At 37.6% G+C, this 24,974-nt stretch overlaps 1 protein-coding gene and 1 non-coding gene across 8 annotated transcripts in view; one reads left to right on the top strand and one right to left on the bottom strand.

Moving 5' to 3' along the window:
* The window catches only part of MTRF1 (mitochondrial translation release factor 1), a 70,544-nt gene that overhangs the window by 21,819 nt on the left and 23,751 nt on the right, over window positions 1-24,974 (bottom strand). For all 7 annotated transcript variants that reach the window (XR_009559704.2, XM_060287732.1, XM_060287736.1 and 4 more), the window contains 4 exons: window positions 21,506-21,597; window positions 19,639-19,720; window positions 18,411-18,518; window positions 8,791-8,963 (listed from right to left, as the gene is read on the bottom strand). Coding sequence is in view for 6 of the 7 variants with exons in the window: in XM_060287732.1 (XP_060143715.1) it covers window positions 8,791-8,963; window positions 18,411-18,518; window positions 19,639-19,720; window positions 21,506-21,597 (455 nt within the window). In the remaining variant the exon portion in view is untranslated. The remainder of the gene's footprint in view (window positions 1-8,790; window positions 8,964-18,410; window positions 18,519-19,638; window positions 19,721-21,505; window positions 21,598-24,974) is intronic.
* LOC115866842 (U6 spliceosomal RNA) lies at window positions 15,140-15,246 on the top strand. The gene has a single exon (XR_004044871.1). It is a non-coding gene; the product is annotated as a U6 spliceosomal RNA (small nuclear RNA).

The following is a 24,974-nucleotide window of genomic DNA, read 5'->3' as shown; positions in this document are numbered from 1 at the left end:
AATCATATTAAAGCCACAGACACCCCAAAACACACCACCAGACATGGACCTGCCCACCAGAAAGACAAGATCCAGCCTCATCCATCAGAACACAGGCACTAGTCCCCTCCACCAGGAAGCCTACACAACCCACTGAACCAACCTTAGCCACTGGGGATAGATACCAAAATAAAAAGGGAACTACGAACCTGCAGCCTGCAGAAAGGAGACCCCAAACACAGTAAGTTTAACAAAATGAGAAGACAGAGAAACACACAGCAGATGAAGGAGCAAGGCAAAAACCCACCAGACCTAACAAGTGAAGAGGAAATAGGCAGTCTACCTGAAAAAGAATTCAGAATAATGATAGTAAAGATGATCCAAAATCTTGGAAATAGAATGGAGAAAATACAAGAAACGTTTAACAACGACCTAGAAGAACTAAAGAGCAAACAGAGATGAACAACACAATAAATTAAATTAAAAATTTTCTACAAGGGATCAATAGCAGAATAACAGAGGCAGAAGAACGGATAAGTGACCTGGAAGATAAAAGAGTGGAAATAACTACAGCAGAGCAGAAGAAAGAAGAAAGAATGAAAAGTATTGACAGTCTCAGAGACCTCTGGGACAACAATAAATGCACCAATATTCGAATTATAGGGGTCCCATAAGAAGAAGAGAAAAAGAAAGGGACTGAGAAAATATTTGAAGAGATTATAGTTGAAAACTTCCCTAATATGGGAAAGGAAATAGGTACATCCAGGAAACACAGAGAGTCCTGTACAGGATAAATCCAAGGAGAAATATGCCAAGACACATATTAATCAAACTATCAAAAATTAAACACAAAGAACAAATATTAAAAGCAGCAAGGGAAAAACAAGTAACACATAAGGGAATCCCCATAATCCCTGCAAGCCAGAAGGGAGTGGCAGGACATATTTAAAGTGATGAAAGAGAAAAACCTACAACCAAGATTACTCTACCCAGCAAGGATGTCATTTAGATTTGACGGAGAAATCAAAGCTTTACAGAAAAGCAAAGGCTAAGAGAATTCAGCACCACCAAACGAGCTTTATAACAAATGCTAAAGGAACTTCTCTAGGCAGGAAACACAAGAGAAGGAAAAGACCTACAATAATAAATCTAAAACAATTAAGAAAATGGTAATAGGAACATACATATCGATAATTACCTTAAATGTAAATGGATTAAATGCTCCAACCAAAAGACACAGACTGGCTGAATGGATACAAAAACAAGACCCATATATATGCTGTCTACAAGAGACCCACTTCAGACCTAGGGACACATACAGACTGAAAGTGAGGGGATGGAAAAAGATATTCCATGCAAATGGAAATCAAATGAAAGCTGGAGTACCAATTCTCATATCAGACAAAACACACTTTAAAACAAAGACTATTACAAGAGACAAAGAAGGACACTACATAATGATCAAGGGACCAATCCAAGAAGATATAACAACTGTAAGTATTTATGCACCCAACATAGGAGTACCTCAATATATAAGGCAAATACTAACAGCCATAAAAGGGGAAATCGACACTAACACAATCATAGGAGGGGACTTTAACACCCCACTTTCACCAATGGACAGATCATCCAAAATGAAAATAAATAAGGAAACACAAGCTTTAAATGATACATTAAACAAGATGGACGTAATTGATATTCATAGAACATTCCATCCAAAAACAACAGAATACACATTCTTCTCAAGTGCTCATGGAACATTCTCCAGGATAGATCATATCTTGGGTCACAAATCAAGCCTTGGTAAATTTAAGAAAATTGAAATGATATCAAGTATCTTTTCTGACCACAACGCTATGAGACTAGATATCAATTACAGGAAAAAATCTGTAAGAAATACAAACACATGGAGGGTAAACAACACACTACTTAATAACTAAGAGATCACTGAAGAAATCAAAGAGGAAATCAGAAAATACCTTGAAACAAATGACAATGAAAACACAACGACTCAAAACCTATGGGATGCAGCAAAAGCAGTTCTAAGAGGGAAGTTTATAGCTATACAAGCCTACCTTAAGAAACAGTCCCTCCCAACAAGCCTCTTATATAGCCTCATTTACCAGAGGGCAGAGAGCAGAAGCAAGTAGAACTACAATCCTACAGCCTGTGGAACAAAAACCACATTCACAGAAAGATACACAAGATGAAAAGGCAGAGGGCTATGTACCAGATGAAGGAACAAGATACAACCTGAGAAAAACAACTAAATGAAGTGGAGATAGACAGCCTTCCAGAAAAAGAGTTCAGAATAATGATAGTGAAGATGATCCAGAACCTCGGAAAAAGAATGGAGGCACAGATCGAGAAGATGCAAGAAATGTCTAACAAAGACCTAGAAGAATTAAACAACAAACAAACAGAGATGAACAATACAATAACTGGAATGAAAACTACACTAGAAGGAATCAATAGCAGAATAACTGAGGCAGAAGAACGGATAAGTGACCCGGAAGACAGAATGGTGGAATTTACTGCTGCGGTACAGAATAAAGAAAAAAGAATGAAAAGAAATGAAGACAGCCTAAGAGACCTCTGGGACAACATTGAACGCAACAATGTTCGCATTATAGGGGTCCCAGAAGGAGAAGAGAGAGAGATAGGACCAGAGAAAATATCTGAAGAGATTATAGTCGAAAACTTCCCGAACATGGGAAAGGAAATAGCCACCCAAGTCCAGGAAGTGCAGCGAGTCCCATACAGGACAAACCCAAGGAGAAACACACCGAGACACATAGTAATCAAATTGGCAAAAATCAAAAACAAAGAAAAGTTATCGAAAGCAGCAAGGGAAAAATGAAAAATAACATACAAGGGAACTCCCATAAGGTTAACAGCTGAAATCTCAGCAGAAACTCTACAAGCCAGAAGGAAGTGGCATGATGTACTTAAAGTGATGAAAGGGAAGAACCTACAACCAAGATTACTCTACCCGGCAAGAACCTCATTTAGATTCGATGGAGAAATCAAAAGCTTTACAGACAAGTAAAGGCTAAGAGAATTCAGCACCACCAAACCAACTCTCCAACAAATGCTAAAGGAACTTCTCTAAGTGGGAAACACAAGAGAAGAAAAGTACCTACCAAAAAAAAAACACCCCAAAACAATTATGAAAATGATTATAGGAACATACAAATCGATAATTACCTTAAACGTGAATGGATTAAATGCTCCAACCAAAAGACACAGGCGTGCTGAATGGATACAAAAACAAGATCCATATATATGCTGTCTACAAGAGACCCACATCAGACCTAGGGACACATACAGACTGAAAGTGAGGGGATGGAAAAAGATATTCCATGCAAATGGAAATCAAAAGTAAGCTGGAGTAGCTATACTCGTATCAGATAAAGTAGACTTTAAAATAAAGAATGTTACAAGAGACAAGGAAGGGCACTACCTAATAATCAAGGGATCAATCCAAGAAGAAGATATAACAATTATAAATATATATGCACCCAACATAGGAGCACCTCAATACATAAGACAACTGCTAACAGCTATAAAAGAGGAAATCGACAGTAACACAATAATAGCAGGGGACTTTAACACCTCAATTACACCAATGGACAGATCATCCAAAATTAAAATAAATAAGGAAACAGAAGCTTTAAATGACACAATAGACCAGATAGATTTAATTGATATTTATAGGACATTCCATCCAAAAACAGCAGATTACACTTTCTTCTCAAGTGCGCACGGAACATTCTCCAGGATAGATCACATCTTGGGTCACAAATCAAGCCTCAGTAAATTTAAGAAAATTGAAATCATACCAAGCATTTTTTCTGACCACAACGCTATGAGATTAGAAATGAATTACAGGCAAAAATATGTAAAAAACGCAAACACATGGAGGCTAAACAATACGTTACTAAATAACCAAAAGATCACTGAAGAAATCAAAGAGGAAATCAAAAAATACCTAGAGACAAATGACAATGAAAAAACGACAATCCAAAACCTATGGGATGCAGCAAAAGCAGTTCTAAGAGGGAAGTTTATAGCTATACATGCCTACCTCAAGAAACAAGAAAAATCTCAAGTAAACAATCTAAATTTATACCTAAAGGAACAAGAGAAAGAAGAACAAAACCCAAAATTAGCAGAAGTAAAGAAATCAGAAAGATCAGAGCAGAAATAAACGAAATAGAAACAAAGAAAACAATAAGAAAGATCAATAAAACTAAAAGCTGGTTCTTTGAGAAGATAAACAAAATTGATAAACCATTAGGCAGACTCATCAAGAAAAAGAGGGAGAGGACTCAAATCGATAAAATTAGAAATGAAAAAGGAGAAGTTAAAACAGACACCGCAGAAATACAAAGCATCCTAAGAGACTACTACAAGCAACTCTATGCCAATAAAAGGGACAACCTGGAAGAAATGGACAAATTCTTAGAAAGGTATAACCTTCCAAGACTGAACCAGGAAGAAACAGAAAATATGAACAGACCATCACACGTAAGGAAATTGAAACTGTGATTAAAAATCTTCCAACAAACAAATGTCCAGGACCAGATGGCTTCACAGGTGAATTCTATCAAACATTTAGAGAAGAGCTAACATCCATCCTTCTCAAACTCTTCCAAAAAATTGCAGAGGAAGGAACACTCCCAAACTCATTTTATGAGGCCACCATCACACTCATAGGATCATACACCATGATCAAGTGGTATTTTTGCCAGGGATGCAAGGATTCTTCAATATATGCAAATCAGTCAATGTGATACACCATACTAACAAATTGAAGAATAAAAACCATATGATCAAAAAAACCCCAAAAAACCCCATATGATCAACTCAGTAGATGCAAAAAAGCTTTCGACAAAATTCAACACCCATTTATGATAAAAACTCTCCAGAAAGTGGGCATAGAGGGAACCTACCTCAACATAATAAAGGCCATATATGACAAACCCACAGCAAACATCATTCTCAATGGTGAAAAACTGAAAGAATTTCCTCTAAGATGAGGAACGAGACAAGGATGTCCACTCTCACCACTATTATTCAACATAGTTTTGGAAGTCCTAGCCACGGCAATCAGAGAAGAAAAAGAAATAAAAGGAATACAAATTGGTAAAGAAGATGTAAAACTGTCACTGTTTGCAGATGACATGATACTATACATAGAGAATCCTAAAGATGTCACCAGAAAATTACTAGGGCTAATCAATGAATTTGGGAAAGTTGCAGGATACAAAATTAATGCACAGAAATCTCTTGCATTCCTGTACACTAATGATGAAAAATCTGAAAGAGAAATTATGGAAACACTCCCATTTACCATTGCAACAAAAAGAATAAAATACCTAGGAATAAACCTACCTAGGGAAACAAAAGACCTATATGCAGAAAACTATAAGACACTGATGAAAGAAATTAAAGTTGATACCAACAGATGGAGAGATATACCATGTGCTTCGATTGGAAGAATCAATACTGTGAATATGACTATACTACCCAAAGTAATCTACAGATTCAATGCAATCGCTATCAAATTACCATGGCATTTTTTACAGAACTAGAACAAATCATCTCAAAATTTGCATGGAGACACAAAAGACCCCAAATAGCCAAAGCAGTCTTGAGGGAAAAAAACGCAGCTGGAGGAATCAGACTCCCTGACTTCAGACTATACTACAAAGCTACAGTAATCACGACAATATGGTACTGGCACAAAAACAGAAACATAGATCAATGGAACAAGATAGAAAGCCCAGAGATAAACCCATGCACCTATGGTCAACTAATCTATGACAAAGGAGGCAAGGATATACAATGGAGAAAAGACAGTCTCTTCAATACGTGGTGCTGGGAAAACTGGACAGCTACATGTAAAAGAATGAAATTAGAACACTTCCTAACACCATACACAAAAATAAACTCAAAATGGATTCAAGACCTAAATGTAAGACCTAACATTATCAAACTCTTAGAGGAAAGCATAGGAAGAACACTCTTTGACATAAATCACAGCAAGATCTTTTTTGATCCACCTCCTAGAGTAATGGAAATAAAAACAAAAATAAACAAATGGGACCTAATGAAACTTCAAAGCTTTTGCACAGAAAAGGAAACCATAAACAAGACAAAAAGACAGCCCTCAGAATGGGAGAAAATATTTGCAAACAAATCAACGGACAAAGGATTAATCTCCAAAATATATAAACAGCTCATGCAGCTCAATATTAAACAAACAACCCAATCCAAAAATGGGCAGAAGACCTAAATAGACATTTCTCCAAAGAAGATATACAGATTGCCAACAAACACATGAAAAGAATGCTCAACATCACTAAATATTAGAGAAATGCAAATCAAAACTACAATGAGATACCATCTCACACCGGTCAGAATGGTCATCATCAAAAAATATACAAACAATAAATGCTGGAGAGGGTGTGGAGAAAAGGGAACCCTCTTGCACTGTTGGTGGGAATGTAAATTGATACAGCCACTATGGAGAACAGTATGGAGGTTCCTTAAAAAACTAAAAATAGAACTACCATACGACCCAGCAGTCCCACTACTGGGCATATACCCGGAGGAAACCATAATTCAAAAAGAGTCATGTACCAAAATGTTCACTGCAGCTCTATTTACAATAGCCAGGACATGGAAGCAACCTAAGTGTCCATCAACAGATGAATAGATAAAGAAGATGTGGCACATATATAGAATGGAATATTACTCAGCCATAAAAAGGAACGAAACTGAGTTATTTGTAGTGAGGTGGATGGACCTAGAGTCTGTCATACAGAGTAAAGTAAGTCAGAAAGAGAAAAACAAATAGTGTATGCTAACACATATATATGTAATCTAAAAAAAAGAAAAAAAGAAAATAGAAGAACCTAGGGGCAAGACAGGAATAAAGATGCAGACCTACTAGAGAATGGACTTGAGGATACGGGGAGGGGGAAGGGTAAGCTGGGACAAAGTGAGAGAGTGGCACGGACATATATACACTACCAAACGTAAAATAGATCGCTAGTGGGAAGCAGCCACATAGCACAGGGAGATCAGCTCGCTGCTTTCTGACCACCTGGAGGGGTGGGATAGGGAGGGTGGGAGGGAGGGAGATGCAAGAGGGAAGAGATATGGGGACATATGTATATGTATAACTGATTCACTTTGTTATAAAGCAGAAACTGACACACCATTGTAAAGCAATTATACTCTAATAAAGATGTTAAAAACAACAAAAAAAGAAAGAGAGCAAGAAGAAAGGAGGAGAGAAGGTAGTGGGGAGGAATGTTCCTTACAGAAAAGAATGCCAGGTAATACATGTAGAAGGAATGGTAGAATTAGAAAATCACCATTTTGCAATCCCAAACTAAATAACTAATTCAGGCAAAGATCACTAATGGATGTTAAAACCATGGAAGAAAAGTTGTTGGGAATAGGACATATTACCCTAGAGATTGCTTAGTAATTACAAAGGGAAAAATACACTTTCATAATGGAGATATTTTTGTGGTCACCATCTTAACTAAATGCTCAAACCAGTCCTCACTAAGAGTCGGACAATATGATATTCTATGCCTTCTGATAAGTTGCAACATGAATATAACTACATCTGAAAAGTATTCTTGCTCAAAATGTATAACCTGAATAGAATGGAACATTTAAATATAACTTTCAATACAACATAGGACATAAAGGAACAATTTAAAGAATACTATGAGGAAACAATCAGATGAATGCAGATGTGGAACATTCTATAAGGCAAATGGTTTAGACTCTTCAAAAAGTCAATGTCATTAAAAGAAAAAAAAAAAAGAAAGGTTGGGAGACTGGTTCCAGACTTAAAGAGATATAACAACCAACTGCAATAAGTGAAATTTGACGGGATCCTGGTTAAAAAAATTGCTGTAAAAATAAATTGTGATATTGTGATTTATAATAATATATATTTGTCCAGTTCTCACCCTAAGCCCCTTTCAACCACACTTGAGTTTATGTTAATGGGGTGATATTTGGAAAGCCTCTAGATAACCACAGGACAGGGGCTGATCCTAGGGGAACCAACCACATGATTAGAGGGTTGGAACTTTCATCTCCACTGCACTCCCAACCTCCAGGGAGCAGAATCCCCAAAGCCCGATGATTTAACCAAACATGTCTATGTATGGAAGCCTCCATAAAAATCCCCAAAGCACAGGGTTCAGAGAGCTGCCAGGGCTGATGAACACATGAAGCTGCTGGAAGGGTAGCGAGCCTGGAGAGGGTACAGAAGCTCTGCACCTCTTCCCACATACTTTGTCCTATGCACTTCTTCCATCTGTCTATTCCTGAGTTGTATCTTTTGTAATTAGCCAGTAGTCTAGTAAGTAAGCTGTTTTCCTGAGTTCTGTAAGCCACTTTAGTATTATTTAACCTAAGGAGGGGGTCATGGGAACATCCAGATGGATAACCAGTTGATCAGAAACACAGAAGACAACCAGGCCTTGTGATTGGCCTCTGAAGCAGAAGGGTAGGCTCTCTTGTGGGACTGAGTCTAGCCTGTAGGATCTGACGCCATCTCCAGGTAGATGGGGTCAGAACTGAGTTGAACTGTAGGACGACCACATGCTGTCCACAGAGAACTGAAGAAGTACTTCGTCGGGGGGTAATGAACTCCATACATTTGGAGTGCAGAAGTACTCTGTGAGTATACAGAACACACAGGACTTTTTCCTAGACAATAAAATTCTGGTTGATCTTCATAGATAATGGTATAGAGTTTAGGTAGGAGGTTACCTCATCTGGTTGAGGGAGGACAATAACCGACATCGTTCCCGTGTGAATACGCTGCATCCTTGACGACAGGCCCACCTCAGGAATTCGCTGAACTCGGTGAATCCCACCTTCATACTTCAAATGCTTATAGACATTGTCACCGGAAATTCGGGCGGCTGCATGATGTAGCCCACCTATGAAAAAATGTTCCAGCAATATTAATGAATTCTACTTTGAAAGGGATCAGGATCTTAGATGCCCTTAATGTAAGGCCTGGATGTGAGCATAGAGCCTGACATGAGAACATAAGGTAGGTACAAAACTATATTTTCCCAATGTTAGTGAATTAATATATAAAAGGAAACATACCAAAATATTATTTATGGTTACCTCTGGAGAATAGAATAACAGCATGTTTTTCATTTTACTTTCTATACTTTTTTTGTTGCTAAGTTTTATATAAATGAACAAATTTCACTTTTCCAAAAATAGTATTAGAAAAAAAGAATAGTGGGGTGTTTTCTACATTGAACTATACCATGCAATCTAGGCTGACTTGGTGCCATATATAAAAGACTGTTCAGTAACATAGTAATTTGATAACGATGAATAATTCTATAGGTTCTCTCAAGTTCTCAAGAATCGATTGAAATTTATCTCTTGCTTATCTGTGGAGTGGGAAGATAAGCACAAAAAAATCTTAATGCCTAAGCTAGTTTCTTATTGATTATGTTTTTAAAAAATGTTTTTATTACAAAATAATATACATGGGAAACCACATGAATGAAATGTATAGTTCAAGATCAAGAAAAAGAACTTTGTTGGACTTCTTTGGCGGTCCAGAGGTTAAGACTCAGCACTTCCACTGCAGGGGGCACAGGTTCGATCCCTGATCAGGGAATTAAGATCCCACATGCCGCGCAGCACAGCCACAAAAAAAAAAAAGAAAAGAATTTTGTCAGGCACCCCCAAAGCCCTCTCACATGCCCCTTCCTAGTTACAATTCCCTCCCCTTCTCATGAATAACCATTATCCTTCTATTCCCTTCTTTATTATAATTTTATTACCTAATGTGCTGCCCTAGCTACTACAGTTTAGTCTTTTTTTTTTTTAAGATTTTGTAACATCTTTATTGGGGTATAATTGCTTTACAATGGTGTGTTAGTTTCTTACAGTTTAGTCTTGTCCATTTAAAAATTTTGATATGTCTTTCAAACCTCTCAGTCTGTAAGTTCGTCATCCATCTCTTTTGTTTACTTCATATTATCTGTTGAGGAACTAGGGCTATTGATAGACAGAAATTTCCCACGTTCTGTTCTTTTTTTTAATTATTTTTTTTTAAGTTTTAATTTTTTTTCTGGTCTCTGACTATAATTAGCAAAATAGAAGGGCAATTACAGAAAATAGAAGGGCAATAAAAACGTGAAATATTACCACAGGGATGCAATCAGCAAAATCCAGATGATCTGGGCTTCCCTGGTGGCGCAGTGGTTGGGAGTCCACCTGCCGATTCAGGGGCCAGGGGTTCGTGCCCCGGTCCGGGAAGATCCCACATGCCACAGAGCGGCTAGGCCCGTGAGCCATGGCCGCTGAGCCTGCGCATCCGGAGCCTGTGCTCCGCAACGGGAGAGGCCACAACAGTAAGAGGCCCACGTACCGCAAAAAAAAAAAAAAAAAAAAATCCAGATGATCTATAGGACAAATAATCTAGTTCCCTTAACAAATGAATTGCAAGGAAAAATATTAAAATTGAGGAGGTAGCTGTGGATTACAAGAGATTTAAGAGACATATCAACCAACTGCAACGTAAGGAAGTTCTTAGGTTTCAGTCTGAACAAAAACTATACAAAAAAATTTATGAGCAGGGAAATGTGAACACTCACTGGATATTTGATTATACTAAGGAATTTTTTTTGGGGGGGGTCTGATAATACCAAAGTGACTATGTGGTGTTTTTTTTTAATAAGTGTTTACCTTTTTTTTTTTTTCACACACACACACTGTATTTTCTTCTTACAAGAGATAAACTGACACCAAGCATTGTAAATGGATGACCACAACAAAATCAACAATGACTGCAATTACCAAACACACTCACACTATGTCATAACATTGACATTCAGTCCAGTAATCCTCCACTGTAACAGCTCCTTTACTTTGCAGTGATAATTGATTTGTATACTTTTTGCCTCTGAGTCCTTGTGGAATATTTTTTTTTATTCAAACAGAAAGTCACAAAAATTATAATGATCCTTATCAGTTCACTCAGTCCCATGTAATTAATTTTTTTTTCATCTTGATCTTTTGTTAGCACTTTTATGAATTCATCAGTTTTCCATTAGAGTTCTGAAAATGCTCATTCATTCAGTTCAGCAGTATAGTCAGTTACCAGAAACCTGTACTTGTCAGAGTCTTTTCCATGAATTCCTTGAAAATGAAACCCTTTTATAGGAACATTTTGGCAAAAGCATCAGAGTACACCCAGAACTGTCCGTAAATGACAAAAGACTTAAAAATGACCACGGTTAAAGATTTGATGAAAGTTCATAATAATGCAATTGACAAGGAAATTTAGTTATTTCTGAGATATACATTTTAAATAACTAGAATTATGACTTATAACATTACACCAGAACGTATAAGATTTTTAGAAATTTCATGTAATGTCTGAAACATTTATGTTAACATATTTCCATATAAATAACCCAAAGAAAGTTTAGTATTAGTTGTTTTTTTAGTTTTTTTGTTTTTTTATACTGCAGGTTCTTATTAGTCATCAATTTTATACACATCAGTGTATACATGTCAATCCCAATCGCCCAGTTCATCACACCACCATCCCCACCTCACCGCAGTTTTCCCCCCTTGGTGTCCATATGTTTGTTCTCTACATCTGTGTCTCAACTTCTGCCCTGCAAACCAGTTCATCTGTATCATTTTTCTAGGTTCCACATACATGCGTTAATATACAATATTTGTTCTTCTCTTTCTGACTTACTTCACTCTGTATGAGTCTCGAGATCCATCCACGTCTCAACAAATGACTCAATTTCGTTCCTTTTTATGGCTGAGTAATATTCCATTGTATGTACCACACCTTCTTTATCCATTCATCTGTTGATGGGCATTTAGGTTACTTCCATGACCCGGCTATTGTAAATAGTGCAGCAATGAACACTGGGGTCCATGTGTCTTTTTGAATTATGGTTTTCTCTGGGTATATGCCCAGTAGTGGGACTGCTGGATCATATGGTAATTCTATTTTTATTTTTTTAAGGAACCTCCATACTGTTCTCCATAGTGGCTGTATCAATTTACATTCCCACCAACAGTGCAAGAGGGTTCCCTTTTCTCCACACCCTCTCCAGCATTTGTTGTTTGTAGATTTTGATAAGCCCATTCTAACTGGTATGAGGTGATATCTCATTGTAGTTTTGATTTGCATTTCTCTAATATTTAGTGATGTTGAGCAGCTTTTCATGTGCTTCTTGGCCATCTGTATGTCTTCTTCGGAGAAATGTCTATTTAGGTCTTCTGCCCATTTTTGGATTGGGTTGTTTGTTTCTTTAATATTGAGTTGCATGAGCTGTTTATATATTTTGGAGATTAATCCTTTGTCCGTTGATTTGTTTGCAAATATTTTCTCCCATTCTGAGGGCTGTCTTTTTGTCTTGTTTATGGTTTCCTTTTCTGTGCAAAAGCTTTTAAGTTTCATTAGGTCCCATTTGTTTATTTTTGTTTTTATTTCCATTACTCTAGGAGGTGGATCAAAAAAGATCTTGCTGTGATTTATGTCAAAGAGTGTTCTTCCTATGTTTTCCTCTAAGAGTTTTATAGTGTCCGGTCTTACATTTAGGTCTTGAATCCATTTTGAGTTTATTTTTGTGTATGGTGTTAGGGAGTGTTCTAATTTCATTCTTTTACATGTAGGTGTCCAGTTTTCCCAGCACCACGTATTGAAGGGACTGTCTTTTCTCCATTGTATATCCTTGCCTCCTTTGTCATAGATTAGTTGACCACGGGTGCGTGGGTTTATCTCTGGGCTTTCTACCTTGTTCCATTGATCTATGTTTCTGCTTTTGTGCCAGTACCATATTGTCGTGATTACTGTAGCTTTGTAGTATAGTCTGAAGTCAGAGAGTCTGATTCCTCCAGCTCTGCTTTGTTCCCTCAAGACTGCTTCAGCTATTCGGGGTTTTTTTGTCTCCATACAAATTTTAAGATGATTTTTTGTAGTTCCGTAAAAAAATGCCATTGGTAATTTGATATGGATTGCATTGAATCTGTAGATTACTTTGGGTAGTATAGTCATTTTCACAATATTGATTCTTCCAATTCAAGAACATGGTGTATCTCTCCATCTGTTGGTATTATCTTTAATTTCTTTCATCAGTGTCTTATAGTTTTCTGCATACAGGTCTTTTGGCTCCCTAGGTAGGTTTATTCCTAGGTATTTTATTCTTTTTGTTGCAATGGTAAATGGGAGTGTTTCCATAATTTATCTTTCAGATTTTTCATCATTAGTGTACAGGAATGCAAGAGATTTCTTTGCATTAATTTTGTATCCTGCAACTTTCCCAAATTCATTGATTAGCTCTAGTAGTTTTCTAGTGGCATCTTTAGGATTCTCTATGTATAGTATCATGTCATCTGCAAACAGTGACAGTTTTACTTCTGCTTTTCCAATTTGTATTCCTTTTATTTCTTTTTCTTCTCTGATCGCCGTGGCTAGGACTTCCAAAACTATGTTGAATAATAGTGGTGAGAGTGGACATCCTTGTCTCGTTCCTCATGTTAGAGGAAATTCTTTCAGTTTTTCACCATTGAGAATGATGTTTGCTGTGGGTTTGTCGTACATGGCCTTTATTATATTGAGGTAGGTTCCCTCTATGCCCACTTTCTGAAGAGTTTTAATTTTTTAAACAATTCTTTTTTAAAAAATATATTTATTCATTATTTACCTATTTTGGCTGTGCTGGGTCTTAGTTGCAGCACGTGGGATCTTCGCTGTGGCATGCATGTGGGATCTAGTTCCCTGACCAGGGATTGAACCCAGGCCCCCTGCATTAGGAGCATGGAGTCTTATCCACTGAATCACCAGGGAAGTCCCCCATGGTCTGGTTTTGCTGACTGCATACTCTTGGAGTGATTCAACCTGTTTTTCTGCCCTCTTTACTGGCTGCAATTGGGCAGCTGGATCCAGAAACTGGATCATCAGCTTGAGGTCCTTGGCCAGACAACAAGAGAGTTCCCACTGTAAGGTCTGGGCTACAGAGAAAAGCAATTACAGAGCTCTTCAAGGATGCCAGGGCTCCCTTCACAAATTTATTTCTCAGAGTTATGGTGAAATGTATGTCTTCTGTACACACAAAATTAACCACCACATTACTTTAAGTGACCTATCCCTGAATTCAGTGGTTGAGCACAGAATAACAAAACATATTTATAAACATTAATCTGTTGGAAGAGATGATGTAATATATTTCATAGACTCCCTTTAACTTGAAAAATATTTCAATTCCTTAGGTACCAGGAATACAGAATAGTGTCAGACCTACACTACATATCAAGAGCCATCACCCTCCATTGCTTCCACAATGACTATCTTGTAATTATTTAGTTTCGATTATTTATGTAGTGGTTGAGTATTTCCCCTATCTGTCCCAATGTCACAAAACTACAAGACTTTAAGTCATTTGATATATGAATTTTTGCATGAAAATGTATTTTTTCCCAATCTTAGCTGTTAGTGCTGTATCTCTGTGATTCTATTTCAATTAAACATTAAATATATATACATATAATTTCTTATAAATTTATTTTTTAATTTATTTTTGGCTGCGTTGGGTCTTTGTTGCTGCGTGCGGGCTTTCTCTAGTTGTGGCAAGTGAGGGTTACTCTTCTCAGTGTGCGGGCTTCTCATTGCGGTGGCTTCTCTTGTTGTGGAACATGGGTTCTAGGCGCGTGGGCTTCAGTAGTTGTGGCACGCGGGCTCAGTAATTGTAGCTTGAGGGCTCTAGAGCGCAGGCTCAGTAGTTGTGGCACACAGGCTTAGTTGCTCCGTGGCACATGGGATCTTCCCGGACCAGGGCTTGAACCCGTGTCCCCTGCATTGGCAGGCGGATTCTTAACCACTGTGCCATCAGCGAAGCCCATACATATAATTTAATATACATACTTTATAGGGCAGGTATCTTTTCCTCTTTCTCTAGCTTATTTATTTTCTGGTTGCGCCATGCAGCATGCAGGATCTTACTTCGCTGACCAGGGATCAAACCCAGGCCCTGGCAGTGAAAGCAACAAGTCCTAACCACTGGACCACCAGGGAATTCCTGAAAATTTTTTCTTTTTTAATCAAAGACCTTTTTTTGTGCTCACTTCAGCAGCACATATACTAAAATTGGAACGCTACAGAGAAGATTAGCATGGCCCCTGCGCAAGGATGACCCACAAATTTGCGAAGCATCCCATATTTTTTAACTAATAAGGACCTACTGTATAGCACAGGGAGCTCTACTGAATATTCTGTAATGGCCTATATGGGAAAAGAATATGAAAAGGAGTGGATATATGTGTATGTATAACTGATTCACTTTGCTGTACACCTGAAACTAACACAACATTGTAAATCCACTATATTCCAATAAAAAAATAAAACAAAATAAAATAAAAGTTCTTTTACTTTCTAAAATGTCTTTATTTTATTTTGCTACTGAGTTAATGTAACTAAAAGAAATATTTCCCAACCATTGTTTGGGCTGCTCTGGGCACCTGAAACGGAATCTCTCTTCCTGTTATTAAGTTCATCTCCCTTTCATTATTGAAAGTTGAATTCAAAATATACGTCTCAGCGATTACATTCTCTCTTTCATATGCTGGTGTTTCTCATTACATTCTTGAAACTCTCTCCTCTCCTGCTTCCAAAATATTATACTGTTCTCATCCCTTTTCCTGCTTCTCTGACCCCTCTTTTTCTTTTGCCAACTAGTTTATCTTTCTAAATACGGCCATTCTCCAACGTTTGGTACCCTGAATATTCCCTCTCTATAAACTCTCCCTCACTTATTCTCTCTCAGTATCAGACATTATCTCTGTGCTAACAGCTATCAAATCGCTCTCCTCAATTCTATCCTCTCACCAAAGCTCTGGCTACACGACTTCAGCATTTACTGGATATTTCTAAAGGAACGCTCACTATAACAACACACATAATAATTCAAAAACAACTTTCACTGTTCTGCCCAAATGGAGACGGCCTTCCAATTTCTATTCCATTCAATGGCATGAATGAATATCACAATCTTCCCAGCTAGAAAGATTAGATCCCTGTGGCTCGTCTCCTTTGTATCAGAATAAACTAATGGGATGTAGTGTGGTTCTGGATCAGACAGACTTAAATCTAATCCCAGGACTGCCATCACTTATTGTGTGATCTTGGATTAGTTACCTACTCTCTGAGCCTAGACCTTCATCTGTAAAATGGGATTAACAATACCCAGGGTTGTGAAGATCAAACGACACATACTGCACGCAGGACATAGTGGGCAAGCAATAGATCTTGTCAGTTACAAATTTTGCTCATTCTTCACCTGAAGTTCTCTCATATGTGTCCCCACTCCCAGTTCTAACTCTTAGTCATACCTGGATTACTCTAATAACCTCTCTGCCATCTGCCTTAAATCTAGCCTCTTCAGTCCATCTTTCACACTGCTGTCAAAATAATCTTCTAAAAACAAACTTATGGTTGCCAAAGGGGAAAGGAGAGTGGGGGGAGGGATAAATTAGGAGGTTGGGATTAACATATACACACTACTATATAGAAAATAGATAACCAACAAGGACTTACTGTATAGCATAGGGAACTATGCTCAATATTCTGTAATAACCTATAAGGGAAAAGAATCTGAAAAGGAATATATATATATACATACACACACATAACTGAATCACTGTGCTGTACACCTGAAACTAACACCATATTGTAAATCATCTATACTTCAATAAAAAAAGAAAAAAAGAATCTTCTTAAAATAGATATTGATCAAATCATATTCTTATTAGCAAAATCTTCAACAGTTCTCTAACAATCAAGGCCTGTCCCGCTTTAACGTCTGCTCAAAATCTACTCTTTTGAACCTATTTCCTCTCACTTCTCATCACAAATATCCTCTGGTTTAATTGGCTTCCTCACTTCTACACACACAGCAAGATCTTTCCCACCACCATGCTGTTGCTCAAATTGGTCCTTCCATCTGCTCTCGTTGGTCTTCCCTTTGAAACCATGTACCTCAGACTGGGACTTGAATCCATGTGCTGGGACTCGAACCCAGCCTAAACCCTGATTGGGACTTGAACCCACATGGCTAGGACTCAAACCCGGCCAAAACCCACAGTCTTCCAACTGAGATCACACACCTGGTTTTAGGACTTAATGAAGCTCAGGTTCTTGATGTCTCATCACAGAAAGAATTCAGTGAGAGGCAAAGTGATAGTAAGAAGTGGATTTATTTAGAGAGAGACACACTCCACAGATATAGTGTGGGCCATCTCAGGAGGTGAGAGCAGCACCAGGGTATGGGGTTGTCAGTTTTTAAGGGGTGGGTAACTTCATAGGCTAATGAGTGGGAGGAGTATTCCAGCTATTTTGGGAAGGGGGTGGGGATTTCCGGGAATTGGGCCACCGCCCAATTTTTCATCCTTATGGTTGGCCTTGGCACTGTCATGGTGCCAGTCAGTGTGTCATTTAGCTTGCTGATGTATTACAATGAGCATATACTGAGGCTCAAGGTCTAGTGGAAGTCGACTTGTCCACCATCTTGGACCCATTTGGTTCTCATCAGTTTATGTCATGTGTTCAGGCTATGTCATTCTTTCGAAGGTTGCGCCCTGCCCGCTTCCCTCCTGTTTCACCTTTCCTAGCCACTGCCTGTATTTCAAATCCATATGACGCACAACCTTACTTATGCTCTATACTTGTTTTCATTTCCCTCGATTGTTTAACTTACATGAATCCTCTTTCCCCACTTTGATAATTTGTGGGTTATTATTCATTGGCCCTCTGTCTACTATAGTGTATCTTTGTGTAACCAAGCAGACAAAAACTTCCAGGTGGATTAAGAGAATTGAACAAAAAAGAATTACTATCAGATGTTCTGATTTAACATACTTGAGTATTTAAAAGTTTAAAGACTCACATTGGTTCTTATTGTTTATGTTGTCTAAGTTTTTATCAGCCCAACTAGGGTGGGAGCTTCTTGAAAATAAAGACAAATGACTAACTACTTCTGCATTCCCATAAACCTCCAACACATCATTAGTACTTCAGAGTAAAAACCTTAATACATCTTGGCTTTGAACAACAGAGCAATGATTTTTCAGGCGAGGCATATATCAACCCTCCACAGGGAAAGTTTCTCTAATTCAGATACTCCTTCCTAGGAGGATACTTCCTTCCCTCCCACTCTCTTCTCCCATAGTAAGAATTCTACTATAGTAAGCCACTGTGATTGATGAGCCCATGTCACAGTATTTAGTAGATATAGGTCAAATGTTTTAAAAAATGGGACAACATGGTTCTAATCAATATCAGAAGAAAAACAACTTCCAGCATCATCTATGGACAAATCCTCAAACACACCTACCATAATCAGCTGGTGTATAATTCACAAGTTCAAATTTCCAGTGTTTGTAGCTTGAATAATTCTGATACATATCAAATATTTCCCGGGTAAATTGTTGGCAGATATCACCTAAGAGAAAATATAAAAATATTCAGTCAGCACACATTTCTCCAAAGAAGACATATAGATGGCCAGTAGGCACACGAAAAGATGCCCAACGTTGCTAATTATTAGAGAAATGCAAATCAAAACTACAATGAGGTATCACCTCACACTGCTCAGAATGGTCATCATCAAAAAGTCTACAAACAATAAATGCTGGAGAGGGTGTGGAGAAAAGGGAACCCTCCTGCACTGTTGGTGGGAATGTAAATTGGTGCAGCCACTCTGGAAAACAGTATGGAGTTTCCTTCAAAAACTAAAAATAGAGTTGCCATATGACCCAGCAATCCCATTCTTGGGCATATATCTGAAGCAAACTCTAATAAGAAAAGATACATGCACCCCAATGTTCATAGCGGCACTATTTACAATAGCCAAAACATGGAAGCAACCTAAATGTCCATCAACAGAGGAATGGATAAAGATGTGGTACATATATACAATAGAATACCACTCAGTTATAAAAAAGAATGAAATAATGGCATTTGCAGCAACATGGATGGACCTAGAGATTATCATACTAAGTGAAGTAAGTCAGAAAGAGAAAGACAAGCACCATATGATATCACTTGCATGTGGAATCTAAAATATGACACAAATGAACTTATTTACAAAACAGAAACAGACTCACACACATAGAAATCAAACTTATGGTTACCAAAGGGAATACGGGGTGGGGAGGGATAAATTAGGAGTTTGGGATTAGCAGATACAAACTACTACATATAAAATACATAAACAACAAGGTCCTACTGTATAGCACAGTAGGATAGAAAATATTCAATATCCTGTAATAAACCAAAATAAAAAGAATATGAAAAAAATATTCATTTATAACTGAATCACTCTGCTGTACACCAGAAACTAACACAGCATTGTAAATCAACTATACTTCAATAAAAAATTTTTTAAAAATCAGCACAAATTTCTTAGAGAGTCCTCCTTAAGTAAAAACCCCTTAGGAGTTGAGAAATGACTACTTCCGAAGTGAAACACATTTAACAGACTTTTAAAGTTACAGTGTGTCATATCAAGGTAACATTTAAGTATTTTTTAAGATCATTTACGATAAAATTATTTTATTGACCTCCAGTAGTTCTTCCAGATGTCACCTCTAAAATAACATCATTTTTGTCATATTTCTCCTTTGGCACTAGACTCTGGAGAAGCTGAAAAAGAAAAAAAAAAATCAGTATTAGTGTGTATATTTTCCATGGCATACTGCTATTCCTTGAACTTAGATAAAAGACCCCCAAATACTAAAAAATCAGTAATTAACAAAATCATAGAGCATCTCAAAGAGGTCTGGTCCTAAAATGCTTTAATAAGTAGACCTAATTAGGCCTAAAATAAATGATGATTCATGTTAACAATGAAGTTACTTGTTGGCATATTTTCTACAATGCTATCAAATTATCTTAATTTTCTAAAATGCAAAAGTTTAGATCAAAGGCCAGTGTTCCATTCAATTTTCTTCGAATTTTGCTTCTGATTAGTCTTAAACAGTAACTTCTTTCATCTAATGAAAGAAGTAAGCTCTGAAAGTCTTCATTTGGAGAAAACGAGGACTTTTAACATATGATTATATATTCTCTCCCACAATAAATGACAGCGGACGGACACCAGGCCGTGCCCTGTCTTCTCAGCAGAGTTGCTGTTTAAAGAGTAGATTGAGGACTCCCGAGGTAAGGCTCAAATAGTTTCTCAGTGTGACAAGAAAAAAAGGGGCTTTCTAATAAAGAAAGCAACCAACTTACCTCTTAGGAAGAAAAGGGAAGCAACTTTATTATTACTAAAAGGTCTTTCAAATCAAACTGAAAGTATCTATGCGTCATGATTCCCCCTACCGACAATTTTTGAAATAGTCCATCTCTGCTAGAAATGATATAGCCTGCAGGAGAGAATAGTAGACTAAGAGTCAGACGTCCTACATCTGCTTTTGACTAGCTGTTTAAATCAGTGAAAACAATAACTGATACCTCCATCCTCATCCTCAAAAAGTCCCTCTAGAGATTATCATACTAAGTGAAGCAAGCCAGACAGAGAAAGACAAATATCATATGATACTGCTTGTATGTGAAATCTAAAAAAAAAAAGATACAAATGAACTTATTTACAAAACAGAAATAGACTCACAGACATAGAAAACAAACATATGGTTACCAAAGGGAAAAGGGGTTTGGGATTAACATACATCCACTACCATATATAAAATATATAACCAACAAGGACCTACTGTATAGCACAGGGAATTATACTGAATATTCTGTAACAACCTATAAGGGAAAAGAATCTGACAAAGAAGATGTATGTATATCTGAATCACTGTGCTGTACACCTGAAACTAACATAACATTGTAAATCAACTATACTTCAAGGAAAAAAATGTCTCTCTACTGGATTCCCAGGGTAGGGAAGACTGAAGGTAGGAGGGTGGCAGATATGACAAAGGGGAACATAGTACATAGCACCGTATTTTCATTTTCTTGTAGACAAACCATCCATTGAGCTAGAAGGGACTAAAGACTTGTATTAACCCACTGTCTCTATGCCCTTGGATTCATTCCATTCTATCCTGAATGCAAATTTTCAATCCTTAATTAACCCAGTTACCATGTACCACTCCCTCTTCCTAAGACTTAAAACCCCCTGACTCTACTCCATGTTGAAGTAAATTTCTTCACTAGCATGTGTTCCCTTGTCTGGTAACTTAATAGATTCAGCTTTGGAATACTTTTGTCTGGGGTGGGGTGGTTTCGTTCCTTGCCAACACAATCTCTTCAATCTCATTCTGTAGTAAATGACAGCACTAAACCCAATATTATCAATCATCATAAGAGAAGACTTAATCAACTGGTGTTTGGAAAATACTTTGAGCAGCAAAACATAGTCTAGCAAGAATAGTATTCCTTTACATTAACATTGCTGAGATTAGTTTACCTCTTAAAACATACCTCACTGTATAACATGTTGATTTTCTGAAGAATGGTTTGCCTCTCTTCCAAAGCAAGTTCTTGTAACTGCTTTTCATCTTCTTTATTGAGACCTACAAACCATCGACAGAAATAATGGTAAAAATGTTTAAATACTTAAAAAGAAATTCTTAAATAGCTATCTAATCTCTACCTACTAGGTTTTATTTCAGTTGTGAAGGCAAGGGATTATACAAAAGAACAGAATAGTTAGAGAATGTAAAGTATTTGCTAAGTGTGTCCAAAAAACTCAGTGTGAAGACAAATACGATCTTGCCCCAACGAGCTGGTGATTTGAATGTCTGTAAGTAATTATAGAAATCAGTGATAAATCAAACAGGTTTAAAAAGGGACTGGCTAATTAAATGTAAACCCGAATAAGCTAAGTTTCAGGGTAAACTGGGGTGACCATTTCTTGTCTAAAGCTGGCAGCCATTACCCAGCACACTGTGAGTAATGTAGCATGGCTAGAACCTCCTCTTTTTTTTTCAAGAGAAGTCAGAAATAAGACCTCTTTAAAATTCTGAAACCTTTTGAAATGTTCATACCTAGTAAACATTTTTTAAAAACACCACATGGGTCAAACAACCACACATCCTTGCAAGCCTCTGCTTTATGGAAAGAACGGTCATTTTCACATCATTTCAAAGCAGAAAGTTAAATCATGGAGCTCTAATAACACAAGCTATCAATGAGATAGTGGCCAAGTAGGGTGGATCCCATAACCTTTGACTCCATTGCTTTAGATGCTCAGAGATTCCATTTGTCACTGGTGATGTGTGCTAGATGAGGTAGAAATTTTTAATTCTTAAAAATAAAGAAGAAAATAGAAATGAAGACTCATAAAGGAGAGAAGGCTCTTTAAAATTCTTTTCTAGTCATGGAAGTCATGGGGGTCTGGCGGGATTCTATGCCTCATTCCTGCTTTCAACATTTCACACTTACTCTGTGCTAAATACTCTGCCAGTTGCTGGGGACACAAGGATGAATAAAACATGGTTCAGGGCTAAAGTGGCTCAGTCTGGTGGGAAAGGTGGACACATTCACTTGATTACAATACGTGGTGTGGGCAGCGCCATCGAGGCCTAAAGGGTGGTCTAACCCAGACTTCAACCCTTAAGGAAGGCTCCTAGATAAGGTGCCATCTGAACTCAATTCTAATTATGGATCACCTGTTGCAGAATTGTAGTATCGCTACTGGCCTCACCTTGTGCACATAAGTCTCGGGTCAGAGGTACCAGAAAAACCTGCTGATCTGCAATCATATAAAATTATTTTTGTGGCTTTTTATTATTTACTGAACTGTAAGATCCAATCTAGTTCAATTTCACTGTACCAACAGATTCAAGAGTCTATTATACCTTATGTTTGGTGCTGCAGGAAATAAAGATGAATAAGACACAGGCCCTGTACTTCCCTGGTGGCACAGTGGATAGGACTCCATGCTCCCAATGCAGGGGGTCTGGGTTCGATCCCTGGTCAGGGAACTAGATTCCACATGCATGCCGCAACTAAGAGTTTGCATGCTACAACTAACACCCAGTGCAACCAAATAAATAAATAAATATTAAAAAAAAAAAAGAGGGCTCATGTCGTTTAAAAAAAAAACAGGGAAAGGGACTGAAGTTAAGACAACTACATAATGGATCAGAATATAAAACAGAGAAAGGCAATCATACTTGTTTTACAGAGGGGAGTGAAGCCAAAGGATGATATTCAAGCCATACTTTGTAAGCAGACTGAACTTTAAGAAGGTGAAATTGGTGGGTTAACAACATGAGCAAAGACATAGACATGGGATGGTCTGAGTATATTCAGGGAATGGCAGATTGTCTGTTTTGGTTGGAAGGGAGAATACGCAAAGGGAATTAATATACCGCACAGAGAGGTGGGGGTCACTCGGCAGAGACTATTAAATGCCAAGCCAAGCAATCTATATTTACAGGCAATGGGAGTTACTGGAAATTCAGAGCAGGAGGGAAATATGATTAAGGTTGTACTTAGGCTGGGAAAGCTTGTAAGTGAGACTACAAGTTAGGAATTTATTGTAATCATCTAGGACTGGGATATAATGAAAATATAAACTAGTGGAAAGAATAGAAGAGGACTCATGCAAGATACATTACAGAGGTAGACCCTATTGGACTTTGAATCATTGTGCAGTGGATAAGAGCAGAGGCTGTGGAGTCTCCTTGATTGGGTTCAAATTCCTGCTCCTCTCCTGACTGGCTAAGTGACCTTTGGCATTTTAACCTCTCAGTTTCTTCATCTATAAAGTGAGAATATTAATAATAATTTCTACCTTATAAGGTCACTGTGAACATTTCAAATGAGATATTTGCAAAATACTTACCTTAGTGCCTGGCACATACTAAGACTTAGTAAACGTAGCTATTATCACTATTATTATAAAATAGCAGAATTGTAGAAGAAACTTTAGAAGCAAACTACTAATACTTTAATCCAATCTACTAATATTACACATGATACAAACGTGGCTGAAAGAGGTTATGTCAATTTAATTTGGAAAGCATTTAGTAAGCTCCTATTATGTGCAAGCAACTTTCCCAAACTAATTAATTACAAATTTGAGTGGTATTATGCGAAAGAATAAAAAATAATCCTCATTAAAAGAGGTGAGAGGGAATTCCCTGGCGGTCCAGTGGTTAGGACTCTGCACTTCCACTGCAGGGGGCACATGTTCAATCTCTGGTCAGGGAACTAAGATCCCGCATTCCTCATGGCCAAAAAAAAAGTGAGAGACTCGCAGACCACTAATAGGAGGCAGAAAAAGGTAAGGCTTTGGACATCCAGGACTTTACAGGTATAGCTGTGACTGGCCTCGATGCTGCTTAACATCTCTAAGGCTTAATGAAACAGGATGGAGCACAAAAGCAAGTTTATAAATTAAACTAAAAGCCAATAGCAAGGAACTTTCCTGGTGGTCCAGTGGTTAAGACTCTGTGCTCCCAATGCAGGGGGCCTGGGTTCCATCACTGGTCACGAAACTAGATCCCGCATGCTGCAACTGAAGATGCGGTGTGCTGCAACTAAGACAGGTGCAGCCAAATAAATAAATATTAAAAATAAAATACAATAAAAGCCAATAGCAAAATTTGGATCGGGACTTCCCTGGTGGCGCAGTGGATAGGACTCCATGTTCCCAATGCAGGGGGCCCGGGTTCGATCCCTGGTCAGGGAACTAGATCCCACATGTACGCCGCAACTAAGAGTTTGCATGCTACAACTAAGACCCAGTGCAACCAAATAAATAAATAAATAAATATTAAAAAAAAAAAAAGAGGGCTCATGTCCTTTAAAAAAAAAAAAAAATTTGGATAAATGTTGAATCCCAGGTTAGTCCATTATACTTTTCTCTCAACTTCTGTATATTTTGGAAATTTTTCATAAAAGAAAAAATGTTAAGGCAATAAAATATTAAGATACTAAA

This window comes from Globicephala melas, chromosome 18 (assembly GCF_963455315.2).
Source record: "Globicephala melas chromosome 18, mGloMel1.2, whole genome shotgun sequence".
NCBI lineage: Eukaryota > Metazoa > Chordata > Mammalia > Artiodactyla > Delphinidae > Globicephala > Globicephala melas.
The sequence above is the reverse complement of the archived record's forward strand: the minus strand, read 5'-3'. Positions and strand labels throughout refer to the sequence as shown.